General features: G+C 45.5%; 2 protein-coding genes across 3 annotated transcripts in view; one reads left to right on the plus strand and one right to left on the minus strand.

The window, feature by feature from the left end:
• The window catches only part of stag1a (STAG1 cohesin complex component a), a 39,299-nt gene extending 25,344 nt beyond the window's left edge, over window positions 1–13,955 (plus strand). The window contains exons 3-32 of one of the 2 annotated variants that reach the window (XM_075448780.1): window positions 202–322; window positions 461–616; window positions 844–940; window positions 1,028–1,104; window positions 1,606–1,810; window positions 1,986–2,137; window positions 2,547–2,620; window positions 2,752–2,875; window positions 3,018–3,116; window positions 3,266–3,345; window positions 4,731–4,838; window positions 4,987–5,101; window positions 5,456–5,573; window positions 5,768–5,871; window positions 6,160–6,252; window positions 6,577–6,870; window positions 7,052–7,122; window positions 8,024–8,192; window positions 9,158–9,250; window positions 9,411–9,585; window positions 9,824–9,963; window positions 10,264–10,365; window positions 10,455–10,603; window positions 10,820–10,948; window positions 11,050–11,252; window positions 11,371–11,539; window positions 11,679–11,795; window positions 11,928–12,042; window positions 12,137–12,217; window positions 12,371–13,955. In XM_075448780.1, coding sequence (XP_075304895.1) covers window positions 202–322; window positions 461–616; window positions 844–940; window positions 1,028–1,104; window positions 1,606–1,810; window positions 1,986–2,137; window positions 2,547–2,620; window positions 2,752–2,875; window positions 3,018–3,116; window positions 3,266–3,345; window positions 4,731–4,838; window positions 4,987–5,101; window positions 5,456–5,573; window positions 5,768–5,871; window positions 6,160–6,252; window positions 6,577–6,870; window positions 7,052–7,122; window positions 8,024–8,192; window positions 9,158–9,250; window positions 9,411–9,585; window positions 9,824–9,963; window positions 10,264–10,365; window positions 10,455–10,603; window positions 10,820–10,948; window positions 11,050–11,252; window positions 11,371–11,539; window positions 11,679–11,795; window positions 11,928–12,042; window positions 12,137–12,217; window positions 12,371–12,394 — 3,754 coding nt within the window. In that variant the 3' untranslated portion in view covers window positions 12,395–13,955. The remainder of the gene's footprint in view (window positions 1–201; window positions 323–460; window positions 617–843; window positions 941–1,027; window positions 1,105–1,605; window positions 1,811–1,985; window positions 2,138–2,546; window positions 2,621–2,751; window positions 2,876–3,017; window positions 3,117–3,265; window positions 3,346–4,730; window positions 4,839–4,986; window positions 5,102–5,455; window positions 5,574–5,767; window positions 5,872–6,159; window positions 6,253–6,576; window positions 6,871–7,051; window positions 7,123–8,023; window positions 8,193–9,157; window positions 9,251–9,410; window positions 9,586–9,823; window positions 9,964–10,263; window positions 10,366–10,454; window positions 10,604–10,819; window positions 10,949–11,049; window positions 11,253–11,370; window positions 11,540–11,678; window positions 11,796–11,927; window positions 12,043–12,136; window positions 12,218–12,370) is intronic. The other variant, XM_075448781.1, reaches the window with a different exon arrangement.
• Window positions 13,956–14,142: 187 nt separating this feature from the next.
• pccb (propionyl-CoA carboxylase subunit beta) lies at window positions 14,143–19,316 on the minus strand. Its single transcript, XM_075448782.1, has 15 exons — window positions 19,049–19,316; window positions 18,295–18,414; window positions 18,115–18,183; window positions 17,958–18,014; window positions 17,677–17,790; window positions 17,326–17,436; window positions 17,079–17,187; window positions 16,790–16,910; window positions 16,291–16,372; window positions 16,039–16,162; window positions 15,847–15,954; window positions 15,546–15,646; window positions 15,322–15,420; window positions 15,129–15,228; window positions 14,143–15,032 (listed from the first exon to the last, which is right to left on the minus strand). The coding sequence occupies exons 1-15, from the start codon at window positions 19,292–19,294 to the stop codon at window positions 14,911–14,913; spliced, it is 1,683 nt and encodes a 560-aa protein (XP_075304897.1). The 5' UTR covers window positions 19,295–19,316; the 3' UTR covers window positions 14,143–14,910.
• Window positions 19,317–19,763: the final 447 nt, after the last annotated feature.

The following is a 19,763-nucleotide window of genomic DNA, read 5'->3' on the forward strand; positions in this document are numbered from 1 at the left end:
GCTTTTGAATGACTTATTCATTCTGTCTGGTCTTTGATCTGAAAGCACATGATCTTTGTGACTGTGTTCAGTGTACTCCACTGTAACAAATCCCTGGTCGGCTTTTCATCCTTGTAGTTTCGCTTGTATAAGGAGCCTTGCCCATCTTTGTGGATGAATAAAAGTGTCGAATGCGAATATGTCGCACGCTTTGCTTTCCAGGGACTCTTCAAACGAGTCTGGAGCAACAGACGCTGTGGGCTTAAGTATGAACATCACTGAGATGGAAGATCCAGAAGTGAAGGGGAAGAAGAAGAGAGGGAGGCCAGGAAAGCAGCCAGTGGTACGAGTTTCTGTGTGCGCGTGTTCTGTTGACGTGATGTCAGTCTCTTATGATCCTCGCTGTGTGCAAGTCGGTTTATGTGAGCGTTGTCGTGCGTTTGTTTCTCTGCGCCTAAAGTGACATTTCGCTCCCCCACAGACATCCAATAAGAAGCCACGAAAGTCGCCGGCAGACAAGGCGGTGGGCGTGGCCAGAGGGAGAGGGAAAGCGAATGGCGTGGCTCAACATAACGGAGATGGGGGAGACCCCGTCACTCTGTTCGAAGTGGTCAAACTGGGCAAGAGTGCCATGCAGGTAAATGTAAACTGCCAAAGTAGTTTTAGTTAGGACTCAAATTGCTTTTGCTTTTGATTTTTCTTGATTACTCAATCAAGTGTATGAGTTTGCGGACTTGTTCTGGTTTTTAGCAACTTTAACTGTATAAAACTAGGTCTCCAGGTTCCCATCAGATGCTGATGTTGAACAGGAAGAAACTGAGATGTGGACGGCTCTCATTTTTGTGTGCGTGTGTGTGTTTCTAGTCTGTGGTGGACGAGTGGATCGAGTCGTACAAACAAGACAGAGACTTGGCGCTGCTGGACCTCATCAACTTTTTCATCCAGTGTTCAGGTTGCAAAGGTGAGACCTTTCAGTCTGCTGTTCTCTGCATATCTCAGCTCACCAGAATAACACATCTGAACGTATGCCACTTTGCTCTGTAACCAGGAACTGTGAGGATTGAGATGTTCAGGAACATGCAGAATGCAGAGATTATCCGTAAGATGACCGAGGAGTTTGATGAGGTAACTGTCTGCATCCCGTAAGCTGGAAACACTGGATTGGTTGCAAGGGTTGTATTATGTTTGTTGGCAACAAATGAGCCCAATGTCTGCTGTTCTTGAGCTCTTAATTATTGCAAGAATAATCCTTCAAATTTTTAACTTCTCACCACTTCAAACATTTCTGATCTTACAAACATTTCATGACGAATGACAGTGTCTCTAAAGATGAAAGTAGCTTTGGCTTCCTTCAGTGGTAACAAATGTTTTTTTCAGCCCCTGCCAAAATGCCAAAAAAAAAAAAAAAAGAAAAGAAGAGAGACAAAGAAACACATCTGTGACGCAGATTTCAAGTTTAATTGGAGAAAATAAAAAAATAAAAAATCACAACGCAGCAAACCACAAATCTGGCATCGGTCACTTCCATGTCTCAACCGTAACCCTTCATAGAGTCGGCCTGCTGTGCCGAGGAAGCTTAAAGCTTAAAGCCATCAGATCTCAGCCCCTCCGATTTCTTCTTCACAGGACAGCGGGGATTACCCTCTCACCATGCCAGGCCCCATGTGGAAAAAGTTCCGCTACAACTTCTGCGAGTTTATCAGCGTTTTGATCCGCCAGTGTCAGTACAGCATCATCTACGATGAGTACATGATGGACACGGTGATCTCCCTCCTCACCGGACTGTCTGACTCTCAAGTGCGAGCCTTCCGGCACACCTCCACATTAGCAGGTATTCCTAAAAGCGGGCCGATGTTCAAAAAGACCTCATGAAATCAAGTTAAACGCGTTTGTTTACACAACAAAACAACTAAAACCCTGAGACAGCTGCCGGGAAAGGGTTTTGGTTTGCATCAGAGTTTGTATTCCTAACAGAGTTGCGTTTGCGCACCTTTGTCTCTGCGCAGCAATGAAGCTGATGACTGCGCTGGTTAACGTTGCGCTGAACCTCAGCATTCATCAGGACAACACCCAGAGACAGTACGAGGCCGAGAGGAACAAGATAGCCGGCAAACGGGCCAACGAGAAGCTGGAGCTGCTGCTGCAGAAGAGGAAAGAGGTTGGCCAGTGTTCGATATGTCTTTTTTTTAACTAAGGCTGCTCTGATATATCAGTGAATGTCAGCCAATATCCTTTTTTCCCCTAATATTATGGATGAACAAGGATAACGGCAGCTGACAATGATGTGAATATAAGTCACCCAGTTCGGCCTCTGGCCTTCATCATGATGTAAATAATGCCACAAGAATGATGAAATTCTCTTGGAAATGCTTGTATTTGTATCTTCACCATAGGGTAATGCCTCCTGTGAAGTACTGAAAGAATTTGCAATAAAATGTAAAAAAAAATAAAAAATAGTTATACTCCTTAAAACACTCATCTTTATTGAGGGTTTCGATACGTTTCAAGATGGCAGTGAAATGGTTTCAGCTTCAGTATCGACCGTAACGTTGTGTTTCCCTGAACAGCTCCAGGAGAACCAAGACGAAATAGAGAATATGATGAACTCCATCTTCAAGGGCATCTTTGTGCATCGCTACAGGTACGCAGGGTTTCCTTGTTTTCTGACGTCCTGTGTCCACCCAACGTGTTTTAAGAATGTAGGTTTTTGAAAAGGAATAGAAAAAAACGAATTGCGTCAGCGGTGGTGACTGTTCTCTTTTAACCTCTTAGGGACGCTATCGCTGAGATCCGAGCCATCTGCATCGAGGAGATCGGAGTGTGGATGAAGATGTACAGCGACGCATTCCTTAACGACAGCTACCTAAAATATGTCGGGTGGACACTACACGACAGGGTGAGCTCCCAGTGACGCATCCAATGCTGAAGCTTTCAGGCGTCCAATGATGCCCGCGTAGAGACGGAGTAGTTAAGCTCGTCCGTGTCTGCTTTAATGCGAGATGCTTGCTCAGCTTGAATCGGCTCTCCCCTTTTTTCAGCAAGGGGAAGTGCGTCTGAAATGCCTGAAGGCTCTGCAGAACCTCTACACAAACCGGGAGCTGTTCCCAAAACTAGAACTTTTCACTAACCGCTTCAAGGTAACCCGAGCCATACAAATCCCGACTGCTTTTATTCCACTCAACAGTAGAACTGAATGATGGTTGGAATATTTTTTCTTTTCACTGCTTTTGTGTTTCTGCTTATTTATGACAGTTGTTTCCATGTTCAATTCTGTCTGTTTTGGCAGGACCGGATAGTGTCGATGACACTGGATAAGGAGTACGACGTGGCTGTAGAAGCCATCCGGCTCGTCACGCTCATCCTGCAGTGAGTAGCTTTAGTACTCCTCTTCATGCCTGCCTACATATTAAACCTTAAATTACCTTTTGTGTAAGAGATGTCAAAGCATTAGAAGCCGCTTTAGTTTCTGGTCAATAACTCACTCTCGTGTACCGAATATGTTATCAGTCGGCATATGGTTTATCATGTCAGCCGGAGCTAAAGTGTGTTGTTCTGCCATCTTTGTTCCAGGGGTGTCCCGATCAGGTTCTTTTGCCCCTGAGTCCGAGTCATTTGATTTTTAGTGTCTGCCGATACCGAGTCACGATCCGATACTTCTACAGCACATTAAAAAAATGAAGAACGGCGAAGAAACAGATCCAGGATGTCCCTGAATTTTTTTTTTATATTATTCACTTATTTTATCATTAAACACTTATAAACAGAGCACTTCTGTGAGGTAGCTTGGACAAAAAAAGTAATAAACAAATTCTTCACATTGTAGTTTAGTGCAACATTGTCTAACGTAAAAACGAGCAGCAGCTCAACTTGAAATACCTGGCAGGCAAGTAACAAATAAGCAAATAAAAGTGCCACAGTGTTATAAAGTAAGGCCAGTAATGTGCTTTTAGGAACTGCACTCCTGATTCTCTCCTCCTCTGGCTTCACAGAAGGAAATGTACGTTTTTCTTGATGAAAACCAACATCTCTACCTTGTCAGGTTTGAGCCTGTTCCTGCTCTCATCAAGGATGTTAGCCATGTCCTTGCCACCTCTTGAAATCCCAAGTTTGCATACCTCCGAGTTTGCAATCGCAACGTTTTTGTTTTTGTCATCCACAAATACCTCCGCACCACGGACATTCGCGCCCCCAGCTTCAAGCTGCTGCCGTGTTCTGCTTCGCTTTACGGCAGCAAAGTGACGTCATGCCGCATGCGTTGATTCTGTGTGTTGAGTTGAGACCATAGACATAAAATTCAGGGAGTTATGATTATTGTAGTTGGGGATATACACCTTCCTCAGTCGAAATAAATGTGATGCGGGGGGATTGGACTCGGTCTGACTCTGTACCACCACATAGCAGTAAATAGTAAGCTGTTATTTTTTCCCATTTGTTTTGAAATATTATAGTTCTGATTAAAAAAATAAAAATAATGAGAATAAATATACATATAGGCTATATATCCGATCCCTGATCGGGATGAAATGTCCGATTCCGATCAAGTCTGAAACCACGCGATCGGATCGGGACATCCCTACTTTGTTCCCCTCGTCAGCTTTTTGCAGGATTTAAAGTTAATCGCACCAAGCAAACCACGTATAAGGCTTTAATGATGTTTCCGCACAGTGTTGCTTTGACTCTTAGAACCAACTCACCAATGCTTCGTTTAGACATGATTGCACATATGAGTGTAACCGATTGCGATACCGCAGGGGCAGCGAAGACGCTTTGTCCAACGAAGACTGCGAGAACGTGTACCACCTGGTTTACTCTGCTCACCGACCCGTGGCTGTTGCTGCTGGAGAGTTCCTTCACAGGAAGTGAGTAGTCCATTCATCTAATGTTGACCTGAAATAAACGCCGGTATCATCGAAACTCGGTTTTAACTCCACGGTCAGTGTTTCCGTGTTGCTTACCGTTCGGGGCTTTCAACCTTTCCCTCCTGCGACTCTCGCGTTCTCCCGTCAGATTGTTCAGTCGCCACGACCCTCAGGCGGAAGAAGCTCTGGCTAAGCGCAGAGGGAGGAGCAGCCCCAACGGGAATCTCATCCGCATGCTGGTGCTCTTCTTTCTGGAAAGCGAGGTAACATTCACGATTAACACAAACACCTTCTACTCATACTGTACATTTTTTCAAACCCTAAATCGCAGACGTAAATGCTCACAACACAGTAATGCACACATCTTCTTTGATTTATTTGTCATAGACACGTTTGTCTGTATTGGGTTTATTGTTTTTACTTGTAAACATTTTTGGAGACCGTGTGGAAAAGTTTCTTATGGAAGTGTGACTTCCATACGTGCAAATAAGCAAAACGTCTTTGCGTCTTTGTTCTGATTCTTGTTCAATTTTTCAGTAGAGCGAGTTTCTTCCCACGTTTTCCTCAGTGCCTCCGAAACCTGCCTGAATCAGGTGTCTTTCCTTGTGTCTGTGTAGCTCCACGAGCATGCAGCTTACCTGGTGGACTCGCTGTGGGAAAGCTCCCAGGAGCTGCTGAAAGACTGGGAGTGCATGGCCGAGCTTCTGCTGGAGGAGCCGGTGCAGGGAGAAGAGCGTAAGACTCACACTTTTACATTCCGCGCTTGTTCTGTCGAATGCCTCCGGGCCGCTTCACACCGAGCGCGACGTCGCGGCTGTAAAAGGGAGCAGGAAGAGCGAGGGCGTAATATCGTCTCGTTCCCTGAAACTCATTCCTGTTCCGTCACATTTCTGTGTCGCTGCTCTGACCCCCGCCGTCTGTCTCTGCAGTTTTGTCAGACAGGCAGGAGAGTGCACTGATAGAGCTGATGGTGTGCACCATCCGACAGGCCGCGGAGGCGCACCCCCCTGTTGGCAGAGGCACCGGCAAACGGGTGGGTCCCTTACACACACTTTCTACTTTGTTTAAACGATTCATTTAGATTCTTAATGAGTTGAGTGGAGGGTAAAAGACTGAGATTTCAAATGAATTTGACTCGTTTGTGAATTTGTCCCGTTGCATTTCGTCGATCCCATCTAGTTAATTTCAAATCATTTTGATTTCCATTTGTCACCATTTGCTGTATCTACTGATCACGAAGAGTTTGTGCAAATAGAATAGAAACTGAACCCCAGATTCAGCCCACATGTGTACATAAGAGGTGTTCTTTTTATTGGTCCAGGTGCTGACAGCAAAGGAGAGGAAGACCCAGATAGACGACAAGAACAAACTGACGGAGCACTTCATCATGGCTCTGCCGATGTTATTGTCCAAGGTGAGGCTTTCCTTAGCTTCAGCCAGCAGGCTGCACAGGCTCGGACGGAGAAGCCAGTGACTAATTACTTGGCCAGAAGACTGATCTGTTTGTCGAAAGAATTGATCGAGGTGTTATTTATGCAGAGGCATTAGAGTGGTAACTGAATGCTCGCCACTTTGGTCAAGTGTGCTGGCTGAATACGCACATTTTAATTGGCTATTTTAGCGTCTGAGAAACTGAAACAAAGCACCGGCTGGCGATTGATGGCTCTGCTTTTCACGACGTTCTTCTCTGTATCGTAAAATCTCTGCCAAACTCTCGCCGCGGGCCTTTTCTTCACAGTACCAGGCCGACTCGGAGAAGGTAGCCAATCTGCTGCAGATCCCACAGTTCTTCGACCTGGACGTGTACAGCGCCGGGCGCATGGAGAAGCACTTGGACGCCTTACTGAAGCAGATCCGGCTGGTGGTGGAGAAGCACATCGAGACGGACGTGCTGGAGGCCTGCAGTAAAACCTACAGCATCCTCTGCTCAGAGGAGTACACCATCATGAACCGCGTGGACATCGCCCGCTCGCAGCTCATTGACGAGATGACCGACCGATTTGCGCACTCGGTCGAGGAGCTGCTTCAAGAGGTACAGCGGGCAGAGAAGGAAGCAAAGTCTGGGAGGAATGTTTTTTTTAAAACGTTTATTTGAGAGTGCCTTTGAAATGAAGTGTGCACTTTTTTTGCTCCCTGGATATAAGATAATGTAGTTGGTTTGGTCCGCATGAAGAGCAGTCTGTTGCACCAACATCTGTTTGTTTTCTTCGCAGGCCGAGGAGGCGGACGACGACGATATTTACAACGTATTGTCTACCCTCAAGCGACTCACGGCCTTCCACAAGTAAGAGTCGCTCTTCATGTTTTACTTTGCATGTGTTTAGGATTGAATTAAAGGATAAGACCGGTTTTTTGACATTGGGCCCTTGATTTCACATTATAACATGATGTTCTACTCACCCCTGCTTGTTGTTGGTCATTTGGAGCTGTTCCGAAGATATTCGCGAGGCGTCTGGCTGCTCTCTTGAGATATTCGGCCATGAAACGGTTTCCTATGGGCAAGCTCATACAGGCACAAACTATGCTGTTTATAATTTATTAATTACTCTACACTAGCACTGATAACGTGGAGGTGCGTCGCTTACTTAAAAAAATCCGGGTTATTGTAATTTTGATTTTTTTGTCGTAAAGTGGGGTGTTACTGACGTCATCGTCGTGCTACTGCCACAGGCAGCCCACAGACCTGCTGCCTATTTATTCATTCGGCTAAAATTCAAAATTAGTAACCCGGATTTTTTTAAGTAAGCGACGCACCTCCACGTTATCAGTGCTGGTGTAGAGTAATTAATAAATTATAAACAGCATAGTTTGTACCTGTATAAGCTTGCCCATAGGAAACCGTTTCATGGCCGAATATCTCAAGAGAGCAGCCAGACGCCTCGCGAATATCTTCGGAACAGCTCCAAATGACCAACAACAAGCAGGGGTGAGTAGAACATCATGTTATAATGTGAAATCAAGGGCCCAATGTCAAAAAACCGGTCTTATCCTTTAATTATCATTTTCAATACTGATCATATGAAAATATGCCAAATGTTCTACAACCTTAAAATCCTAAAGATTACCACAGGAGAAGACCATCTTAAAAAGATGATTGTCTCTCTTTCTTTATTGCTACCGAACACGTTTTCCCAAAATAAATCGGATGACCTTGAATGTGTTTTTGTCTCGTTTTTCCCGGTTAGTGCCCATGACTTGACGCGGTGGGACCTGTTTGGGAATTGTTACCGGCTGCTGAAGGCGGGCATCGAGCAGGGTTCCATGCCGGAGCAGATTGCTGTCCAGGCCCTGCAGTGCTCCCACTACTCCATCCTCTGGCAGCTGGTCAAAATCACAGAGGGGGCTCCCAGCAAGGTGCCCGACTCTCCTCACAGAGAGCGCTTTAACACCGCAGCACTGACGCTCAGGATGTCCGAGCATCAGTGCTGCAAAAGGGACGGGAGCTTATCGGGAATATTCCAATGAAGGCCCAAGTTTAGGCAAATAAAATCCATTTTCCAAAGTCAGGGCTTCGCTCCGTATCCATCTTATTTAACACCTTTAAATAAGAGCATCGAGGCCTAGGAGCTCGATGCTTACTGCGTTGCAGAATTAAGCACAAATGTGGACGAGCCATTAACCTCTAATCCACTACTGGGGTCAGTTTGGTTCTCTCCCACAGTGCAACGTTTTAGGTTGAAAGATTTTAGAAAAAAATGGGCTGCGCCTTGATATCGTGCAGTGATGACTTTAGCCAGGAAGCAACTTTTGCTTTACCTTAGAAACAAAAAAAACTAAAGATCTCACTCAAGAGGAATGAGAACAGGCAATACTCATATTTAACCTTTTTTTTTGCTGAAAACAGTTATATAAAAGAATTGTTAAGAGTTCCTGTATCTGTAAGGGTTCTCTCAACTATTAACCCACTTCTTTTCTCTTTTTTTGTGGGGGAGTTTTACAGAGTGCACAAGAACTTTAAACCCCGAAAGTTACAGAGTAAATGAGCTTATGGGCCTGTAGAAGTAGATCCTGCTCTTTTGTCATTTTATTAGCTCGGTTAAGGTTCAAGATGATTCCCAAATTTTGTGTCGGCGTGGGAAATGAGATCAATGAGTGTTTTCTGAGCTCTCTGAGAACAGAGAGTATATTGATTGTTCCGCCTGATTGAAGCCAGTGAAATCGTTACCATTTCTTTCCATCTGTAGTGCGGTCGGAAAACAGCAGAACATCCAGCCTGACTGATGGGGCTCTTGGTGTTCTATCGATTTCTGTTGAAGTGTTCATTATTTGGGAGGCTTTCCTAATTAAACGTGTCCATCTGGTGTGCTGTGTGTATGCAGGATGACTTGGTGGCTCTCAGGCGAGTGGTCAAGTCTTTCCTCGCTGTGTGCCAGCAGTGTCTGTCCAACGTCAACACGCCAGTGAAAGAGCAGGTAAAAGACGGGAGTGCAACGGAGCAAAGTCTTTGGTTTTTTTGTTGTGTCGGTATATGATGTGGGTCTGACGAATTTACGAAGCCAGCGTTTTGTCGTCGCCCTAATCTGCCTTTTCGGTTGGTTTCCGTCTAAGTATATTTGTGCCACCCTTGTTTAGGCGTTCATGCTTCTCTGCGACTTGCTGATGATCTTCAGTCACCAGCTGACCTCTGGAGGGAGGGAAGGCCTCCAGCCGCTGGTGTTCAACCCCGACAGCACTCTGCAAAGCGAGCTGCTGAACTTTGTCCTCGACCACGTCTTCATTGACCAGGACGATGAGAGCCAGAGCATGGGTGAGGTTTTTTTTTTTTTTTTTGTTCTTTTCTTTTCTTTTTCTTTTTCTTGTGTGATTTTTTTTTTTTTTTTTTAATTTTATTTATTTATTTATTTATTTTTTGAACAACAACACATTTTCAGTGGAAGTAGAAATCCCACGGAGGACGAGACCTCTCGATACATTTTTGGCACGTTTTCGTCTTTTCGTGACATAAAGTTGGGAGATTTCACCCGTTTTCCTGTCATCACACCCAGAAGGTGACGAGGAAGACGAGGCCAACAAGATCGAGGCGCTTCACAAGAGGAGAAACCTGCTCGCGGCCTTCTGCAAGCTCATAATCTACGACATCGTGGATATGCCTGCCGCTGCGGACATCTTCAAACACTACATGAAGGTGTGTTAAAGTGCAGTGACGTAAAACAAACTTGGCAAGAGGGAGAAGTTCATCGACTATGTTACGATGTCAATACCAGTAACCACTAAGTATGTTTATGTTGGGATAATGTTCTTAAATGCGAAAGACACCGCCATCGCTAAAATATTGTGGATGTATCGCAGTGATGATTTTTATTTTGGAGAAGTGAATTTATTCCTGTGAGGCTCAAAAAGACTTTAAAGATCCCCGTTATCAGTTTCAGTGCGGTTCAGTTGTTTCCATCTACATGTTTGTAACCTTTTGCTGTTTCTGCCCCAGTATTATAATGATTATGGCGACATCATCAAGGAAACTCTCAGTAAAACCAGGCAGACGGACAAGATTCTCTGTGCCAAGACGCTCATCCTCAGTCTACAGCAGGTGAGACACTGAAAAGTGCCTTTTTTAAATCTTCAGGTCACAAGTGCCCTCGCGTGCACTCTGACAACGAGCTGTCGATTCTCTTGCAGCTGTTCAACGAGCTGCTGCAGGATCAGGGTCCCAACCTGGACCGGACGTCGTCTCACGTCAGCGGCATCAAGGAGCTGGCCCGCCGCTTCGCCCTCACCTTCGGCCTGGATCAGATCAAGACCAGGGAAGCTGTCGCGACGCTGCACAAGTGAGTGCCGCGCTCCCTTTTAACGGGGATCCCCGCTGCAGTCAGTGTTTTTGGAAGGCTGGGAGGGAAATATTAAAAACGCAGGCCACTTTTTAAAATGAAAGTCTGAGAGTGACCATGATGTATGTTACTCTTTTTTTTTTTTTAGGATTTATATTTCCTTTTTTCCTGGGCTTCTATGTTTTATCAAGCTTCCCGTTTCTCTCGTTTTGTCAGGGACGGGATAGAGTTTTCATTCAAATACCAGAATCCTCGAGGACCAGAGTTTCCTCCTGTTAACCTGGCCTTCCTGGAGGTCCTGAGTGAATTCTCCTCCAAATTAATTCGTCAGGACAAAAAGACGGTGTAAGTACTCTCTCCTTTTTGGCTAAACGTAAACACCTCTTTTGTTTTTTTTCTATTGGAAATTTCCGACATTTGCTCTGCATTGCTGCGTGTGTCCTCAGCCACTCGTATCTGGAGAAGTTCATGTCGGAGTCGATGTCGGAGCGTCGGGAGGACGTGTGGCTGCCGCTGATCTCCTACAGGAACAGCCTGCTGACGGGAGGAGACGAGGACCACATGTCCGTCACATCGGGTTCCAGCAGCAAGACCGGCTCAGTCCGCAGCAAGAAGGGACGACCGCCGCTGCACAAGAAACGCATCGAGGGTGAGCGGGCGGCTCGTTCTGTTTGAGCGCGCTGCATCTGTTAGAGCAAAGAGACGTGCTCCCTTAAGGGCTGCCGCTGGTTTGCGGACACTTTGAAACGCGCATGTTGTGTTTTCAGAGGAGACGAGCGTGGAGGGTTCGTGGATGATGCGAAATGACACCTTACAGACACCAGGGGCACTCCAGACCCCTCAGCTCACCTCAACAGTCCTCAGAGAGAACAGACCAGCAGAACACTTGCCGGACCCGGACTCGGAGCCGGGATCAGAGAATGACTTTGTGCACAAGTGCGTTCATGCTCTCACTCTCCACGCAAGCGAACATTGCGCCATTGCAATGATAGAAACATTTTAGACGTGTGCTCGGCTGTTTTTACACCGACTTCTGTAAATATTTGCATCACTGTGAGTCCCTGTTTGTCTCCAGTCCTCAGATGCAGATGTCTTGGCTCAGCCAGCAGAAGATGGAGGAGGTGAACAGAAAGGACCGAACGAGCATGAACTACATCAAATCGCGCAGCAATCAGGGCGTCCGGCAGACTGTGTAAGTGTGTGTTGAGCTTTTAGAATGGGCCACCAAACGCAACGGCACGGGTTGAAACCAGAATGGCAAAAAAAAAAGGAAAAGTCATCAAACCCTAATGCGTGCTCGGGTTTAACTGGTATTCCCCCGCAGGCGCGGGCTGATGGAGGACGACGCAGAGCCCATCTTTGAGGATGTGATGATGTCATCGCGAGGCCAGCTAGAAGACATGAACGAGGAGTTTGAGGACACCATGGTGATCGACCTGGTCAGTGATGCAAATTAACGCGTGAATCGCATTTTGAGGAGTTTTCTCGTAATTGAAGTGTGACTGAGAGGTTTCTAAAATTTTGCCCTGCCAGCCGCCGTCGCGGAACAGACGTGAGAGAGCGGAGTTAAGACCGGACTTCTTCGACTCTGCGGCAATGATTGAGGATGAATCAGTATGTGTCGTCATAAAGATGCTTCTTCATTAATGAGCAAAAAAAAAGCCAAATGTTCATTCATGAACTCAGTGACATTTCCTTTCGGTCGTTGCATAAAGGAGGGTTGTGTTTTGTTTTTTTTAACCTTCTCTTTCCTTTCAATTGTTCCAGGGTTTCAGCATGCCGATGTTCTGATCTGGAAAGGGGAAACTTCGGCTCTGAAGAGGGGGTTTTGGGATGTCTAACCCGGATCGCCTGCCAATCAAACTCTTAAAAAGAAGAATAAACAATGTTAAAGTACTTCTCTCTCTCTCTAAGACATGATGGAAGGATGCCTGTCAAGCGGACCTGCTTGACTCGGCTGGCTCTCGGCCGGAAGCGAGGATCCGCTCTGTTCTGTCGCGCAGACACGGACGTTCCACTGTCTAGTCTGAATTGTTCGAGAGCTTCGTCCCGCTCGTGTTCTTCCTCCTCTTCCTCTTCAGCCTGTCGGTTTAGCTCTTGTTAGTGGTGGCAGCCGGCCCATGAGCACTCTCAGTTTTTACAGTTCCCTGTTACACAGATGTACAGTTGTTTGCCTCCGCTCGTGTTCAGAATCACTGGGCAGCGTGACACTCTGTACAGCCCCCCCTTTTGGTGTTGCACTTCGATCCTTCCGGTTAAATCCAACAAAGAGAGGTCGTCAGTACTAAATGTTCTATATCTTCGCTCTTATTAGCAGCCGCTGACTCCTCTCCTCTCTTTGTTCACCATCTCTTTGTATGTGGTGTGTGATTTGCGCGTAAAAGTGTCGGTGGTGATGACGGTTGAGCAGTGGCACATGCACACGGCAGTCAACAGCTGTCGACCGACCTGAAGGAAGTGATGTCACTCGTGCTAAATCGCTTCCTCCTGCGTCTTGTGTGCGTGTGTGTGGTCTTGTGTGATGTGAAGCAGAGAGAGTGTTGATTGACTGTGAAGCGCCATCTCCGACCGATCCTGGGCAGAACCCCCCCGCCCTGTTCACACACACACACACTCTGAATAACGGCTTTTTGAAGTTTAAAAAAAAAAAAAAGTTTTAAAAAAAAAGACAATAAACATATTTTCAATCCTGTAGCTTTAGTACTAAATTTTAAATCGAGTGTGTTTTTGTTTTTGTCTGATGTTTGTACAGTTTTTTTGTTTTTTTTCTTGACTATGTATCTCGTTTGTTGCCAAATTGTGGCCTACATACTTAAAAGTATATTCCATCCCCTTCCCCCTCCATCGCCCGTCAGTCATATCAACAACGTTACCAAGGATACCGGCTTTTAGGTGCTGCGTCATCCGACTGTGATCGTGTCACACTTTAGTATTGGAGCAGAATCCCTGTGCGGTTTGTTAATTTTCCAGGTCAAAACGAGTCATTTACATTTTTTTTTGCACCCGCTAACAGTGTTATCAGATCCAAGAAGCTAAAGCGTCGTTGTTCTCATCGTTCATATCCAGTGCAGTGATGGATCTTTGTCTGACAGATGTGTTTGAATGTGTTTTGAATGTTCTCAGCCATAACTTTATCCACCCTCTCGTGGGGTAACCAATCATTTACAACCTTTACTCACTGGCTGAATGGCAGTCCTGTAAATAGCAGAGACAATTGGATCTTTTCTGCAGTGCAGTTGACATCAGTTGCCCTCAAGTACTCTCATAAACCTTTTTTTTTTGTTTGTTTGTTTAGTTTTTTTTCTTTTCTGTGAACTTATTCTTTTTAATAAAATAAAATCTGTAATCAGTATATAGACCAGTGTCTGTGCTTTCAACTCAAACCTCAGGATGGTTTCACCAGGGTTATGAAGGGTCATGCATGCTTGACTACATGTGACTACGTGTGTACCCACGCCATGGCGTCACGAGTTAACCTGGAAAGAGATAACCGTGCAACTGGTTCCTTTGGTACATTAGCCACAAAAAGAGCCAACCACTCACTCAAAACCTTATTTTATTAAAATCACTTTTGTGAGGAAAACAGTTGTCAAATCCTTTCAAAACACTGGCTAAAGATGGAAGCTATTACACCGGTAAAAGAGACGCATTATTGAGTCGATCGTTTATTATACAGATGGCAGAGCTGACGCTCATTTCCAAAAGGCACATTTCCAGCTTGTATTACTTTTTTTTTTTCATGACAGATGAAGGACAAATATACTAAGTGCATTTGTAAGTACTACAACAACAAAAAACACTAAATACAGTACGCCGACTCCTTTATAAACACTGTGTGGGACAAGAGGATACAATGTTTCGACTTGATTTCAGTTGCATAATAACGTCCAAACGACAAAATCCTTTAAATCATGAACATTTGTGACCAATATGGCCACTGCTGGTCGTGACAATCGTAACGTGTACTGGTCTACAGAATTATTTAGCTCGGGTCATTCAAAAATGTTTGAAGATTTCCCACAAATGTCTCGCAAATCACCGATAAAGGTGCCGAAGATAAATGCCCCGATTGTGCCGGAGTCGCCAATAAATCCTCCCGAGTCCAAAACACTCCTCTGATGTAAGCAGTGAGGTGGGAGGGGGGGGAACGAGTCGGAGAGGGATCTTTCCTTGATCTTTTTTAGCGGAGTGGTAAACGTTAAAGAGAGACAACGGCTCCAAAGTTGCCATCACCAGGACCCACTGTCGTTCGTTTGAAAGTGGAAGAGCAGCAGGTGACTTTCCGTAGTGTTATTGTGCCGACTGTTTCACAGAGGAATGTTGGCGTGCTTCTTCCAGGGGTTGACCTGCTTTTTACTGGCGAGCACTTCCAGATCACTGCAGATCTTCCGACGAGTGGTCGCCGGCTCAATTATGTCATCGACAAAGCCTGAAACGGGCACAGTTCAGTTTTTATGCAGTTTAAGCATATACAACTAGGCTTTAGGAATTGGACGTTCTGGCACATTCCAGTTAGCAGATTTACCTCTGACAGCAGCTGGGAAGGGGTTGGCAAACTTCTCCACATACTCGGCCTCGGCTTCTGCCTGGTCCCTCTTCCCTCTGAAGATGATCTGAACAGCACCCTGTGGAAACGGTTAAACAGAGAGTGTGCACTGTCGAATCAAAGGCGAGAGCAAGGCCGAAGGGACAAATGGTGAGTACGGGTCTGTTAATACCTTGGCACCCATAACAGCAACCTCAGCCGTGGGCCAGGCGTAGTTCACATCTCCTCTCAAGTGTTTGGAGCTCATTACATCATAGGCTCCACCATAAGCCTGGGAGACGGAGACAAAAATACAAAGCACTATCAGACCTGCAGCAGGCAGCTTTCCTTTTCGGCTAACCTCCTAATGAGTTCCATTATAGTCCCTATAGTTTTCCAGAATTCTTTTCGACACACCTTTCTGGTGATGATGGTTATTTTTGGTACAGTGGCCTCTGCGTAGGCATACAGCAGTTTGGCTCCGTGCCGGATGATGCCTCCATACTCCTGAGCCGTACCTGTTAGGAAACCATCACGGCAGTTAGAACGGGGTGCGAGTGTACCGCCGGCAGATGTTTGTGATCTGAGCGAGCGCGCGTTCCGTTGCAGCTCGGCCCCCGACGCAGTCATCTTGTTCCCTTTCATGGCAAAGAACTGCGAGGCTCGATGCAAGCCAACGCAGCTCGAGTACGCGAACCGTTACATTTTCCAAGAATACCTGGCAGGAAACCCGGCACATCCACAAAGGTGATGATGGGAATGTTGAAGGCGTCGCAGAAGCGGACAAAGCGGGCTCCTTTCACGGAGGAGTTGATGTCCAGACAACCTGACAGAGAAGACATGTTTATCGTGGCCTGAACAGCCTATTTAAAATCATTCCGAGTCTGTTGTCCCCCTTATTTGTACTCACCGGAAGCCACTTTGGGCTGATTACCCACAATGCCCACCGTGCGGCCATTCATTCTGGCAAATCCCACCACTATGTTTTTGGCATAGGTGGGCATGATCTCAAAGAATTCCCTCTCGTCCACGATCTGAACAAATGCACGAGGAAAGCAAACTTTTAGTTCTTGCCAAAATGCAGTGTTGTTTTCATGTCTATGTGATTGTGTGTGCGCGTGTGTGTGTGTGTGTGTGTGTGTGTGTGTGTGCGCACACATACTCCGTGAATGATGTCCAACATGTCGTAGGCTTTCGTTGATTCAAATGGGACGATGGTGTCCAATGACTTCACCAGACGGTCGCTGAAAAGACACAGAAACATTAGACCAGGTTTAAGTTTTGTTTTTAAAAAGTAGTGATGTTGTGTAAAAAGTGTGTACAAAATACATAAATGACAAATGGTATTAAATCGATGTGATTTTCAGGTTATCACGGGGCAAAACTGCCATTACTGTGACGCTGCTGCTTTCTCTGGCCCTGAGCTCACGTCAAACGGACTGAGCAAGAATCTGTGAAACCATTCAAAATGAATGATTCATTCTAGAAACTGAGCAACAAATGTCGCCATCAAGACGTGTTTTGCTTGCTTTGGAGAGATAAACCACACTCTGCACATATTACAGCGGTACAGCTCTCCGTAGTGTCCGCAGTCCAGACCCGTCAGCCACTGTATTTTTATTTTTTTTTTAGATTTAGTTGACATATCGGTGATCGGCTACCTGGGGTCATGGCACTCCATGATGGGGGCGGCGTCCTGATTGCTCAGCGGCAGGAAGTTAAAGAACTCTCGCAGGTTGAGCAAAGCCTCCACGTCGTTCTCAAAAGCACGATGAGCCACACCTGAGAGCAAGAACAAAAAGACAAACCCTTTATAAGTAAATACTGTTTGAACTTCTGTTTTTTGCTGAAATGTTAAATCTGACAAGTAAACCCTGCTTCTGCTTCCATAAGCTTCACACATTCAGAAATGTGGCCACTGGTGTCAGACATTTTTTTTTTGGCTCTGACCAGACACTGTGGTGTGAGTTTTGGCTCCACCGAGCTCCTCTTGAGTCACGTCTTCGTTGGTGACCGACTTCACAACATCCGGTCCCGTGATGAACAGGTATGATGTGTCCTGTGAAATGAGATGTAAATGAAAAGAAATGAAGAAAACACTCTCTTCTGCAAAAGGATAACATGACCATTCGGAAAACGCTGAAACCATTTTGTCACCCAGTTCAGTTTGATAAGCCGGGTGCATTTTGAGAAGTACCTTAACCATGAAGGTGAAATCTGTCAGGGCGGGGGAGTAGACGGCGCCTCCCGCACAGGGACCCATGATGAGGGAGATCTGTGGGACGACTCCTGAAGCCAGCACATTCCTCTGCAAAATGAGAATATATCGTTTTCATCTTTTCATTTGCGGCGCCAGAAAAATCTAGAGTGATGTGCCTGTGTCGAATGAGGATTTAGTGCTTGGCCTCCGGCCACAAGAAGCCCAGAAATATGAAACTGTGTGAAATTTTAACAACACAAAAATGCAAGGTGCAAGGTATTGATCACTGAGCGAAGACACGGATTGTGCAGCTTGACAAGTGAGAAATATTCTTCCAAAGAAACACACCAGGAATATATCGGCGTATCCAGCCAGGGACTCGACTCCCTCCTGGATCCGAGCTCCTCCAGAGTCGTTCAGTCCGATGACGGGGGCCCCAACTGTCAAGGCCTGATCCATGATCTGGGCACGCAGCCATTTAAAAGAGGATGAAGCAAAAAGCAGGAAAACGGCAACCATTTCCAAAGCAAGTCCATCCACAAAGGAAATCCTTAATATTTTCATAGCCGGCCAGCAACACCATAACGAGGAAAACAAGTTTTTAATGCTGCAGTGGGACGTTTGCTTACCTTACAGATCTTCTGCGCATGGGCTCCGGACAAGCTGCCACCAAACACTGTGAAGTCCTGAGGGAAGTGTAACGAGCAAGACGTAAAAAAACATCAAGCGAAATTAAGCTTCTTCCCTATTCATATGCGTTTTCTGCACAATAATCACACGCTGTACCTGGCTGAACACGTAAACCAGCCTGCCGTTGATCCTGCCTCTGCCTGTCACAACGCTGTCACCGGGGAACTAAGCAAGAAAAGCAAGAGACAAAAAAATAAAATAAAAGATAAACAAAATAAACAAGCATTTGCTCATTTCTACTGTACAGAAGGGATTCCGTCGGTGTGCGGCTGCCACCTTGTTGCTGTCCTGCTCCATGCCAAAGTCAGAGCAGCGATGTTCCACAAACATGTCGGTCTCCACGAAGGACTCGGGGTCCAGAAGGAGTTCCACTCTCTCCCTGGCAGTCAGCTTACCCTATGACACAAGACCCAGTTTAGAACCATAATCAGTCAAATCAGTGCAAGGTGTCTTTCCATAAACTGCTTGTCACCGGTTTACTACATCTTTAAGTGTGCTGTATTTGCCTACTCTTCACTTGTAAATATATTAGGTGTCCAATTATCATGCCAACACATTAATACAAATAATGATAACTATTGTAAAATCCTGCTGTGACGCGATAGTTATATTTAAAGACTCTGATGCACATCCTAAACTCTATGGTGCCGTTAGGTTCAGCTATTAAACTAACTCATTACTACCTGACGTTGGCAGAGAATAACGAACTTGCTCAAGGGCACCGAAAATCAGGACGTTTGATTTCTATAAGATTGGACTTGAGGGACAGTCATTAACAGTTAACCTTTGCAAAGCTTTAAGGGTGGGTTTGAAAGTTGTAGAAATGTTAATGTGTGAAGAACAAACAACACTGCAGCAGAAACGACGGAGTCCACTGTGTTAGAGCCCTTGAGCCCACTTTAGCTGACTAGTTAGTTGAGCCGCGAATGCATTGAAAGCATAAAAATGCGCACGTTTTTTATTTTGTTTCTTTAAAAAAAAAAAGTTATTCTAAAAAGTAATATTTAAGGTCAGTGTTTGCTGACTTTACCCTTTTATGTTGTGCATCTATTCTCTTCTGACCTCCCCCGACTAGCGCCGCCTTCCGTTTCTGTTCAATCCTCTCCTTAACGGACAGGTGGCCGACCGAGTACCAGCGACAGTCCCGCTGGAGATTCGTGTGCGCCACTGGTACACATGCTGCGCTATATTTTACTTTCGCTAAACTCCTGAAAGAGACCCTCAACCCGTTTATTAGTCCGCAGCTACTGCGAGCTACACAGAGGGCCGCCATCATGGTTTTGCGTGTTCTGGAATGACAGTAGGCGACGAATGAAAGGCAACAACTTCAACCAATAGCGCATGGGGGGCGAGCTCTCACAGCCAATCAGGGAGAAGGCATTTGTTGCAATATTGGATGGGCGGGATCTCTGTGTTTCATTAGGAGATGGGAATTTGTTTACCTGAACTTTGTTTGTCAGGTACAACTAATCAGCTCGAATACTGTCTCACTGCAGTTAACGGACTAAAAGTGAATTGAAAAACATGAAATAATTAACAGATAAATAGTTTAAGAACATTGAAGGAGAGAACGCAGCTTATAGGTAGGATTCATTTTTCATATCTTTAAGTAACTTGTTCATGAGCATTAGTTACCTGGAACAAATCTTTGTAGAGGTGGTAATCAGTACCCATCTATCCAAATACATACTTCACAACTAAAACACGAGTCTCATAAATAAATGATTGTAGGAAAAATAAATCAT

This window comes from Odontesthes bonariensis, chromosome 17 (assembly GCF_027942865.1).
Source record: "Odontesthes bonariensis isolate fOdoBon6 chromosome 17, fOdoBon6.hap1, whole genome shotgun sequence".
NCBI classification, from domain to species: Eukaryota; Metazoa; Chordata; class Actinopteri; order Atheriniformes; family Atherinopsidae; genus Odontesthes; species Odontesthes bonariensis.

What these genes read in the sequence shown, in the direction of transcription:
- pccb (XM_075448782.1), bottom strand. Translation starts at nt 19,294, where the DNA reads ATGATGGCGGCCCTCTGTGTAGCTCGCAGTAGCTGCGGACTAATAAAC. An exon ending in TGTGCCGGGTTTCCTGCCAG is followed by an intron (nt 15,647 to 15,846) that starts GTATTCTTGGAA and finishes GTTTCCTAACAG; the next exon opens with GTACGGCTCAGGAGTATGGA. An exon ending in CTTCCCAGCTGCTGTCAGAG is followed by an intron (nt 15,033 to 15,128) that starts GTAAATCTGCTA and finishes TGCCCGTTTCAG; the next exon opens with GCTTTGTCGATGACATAATT.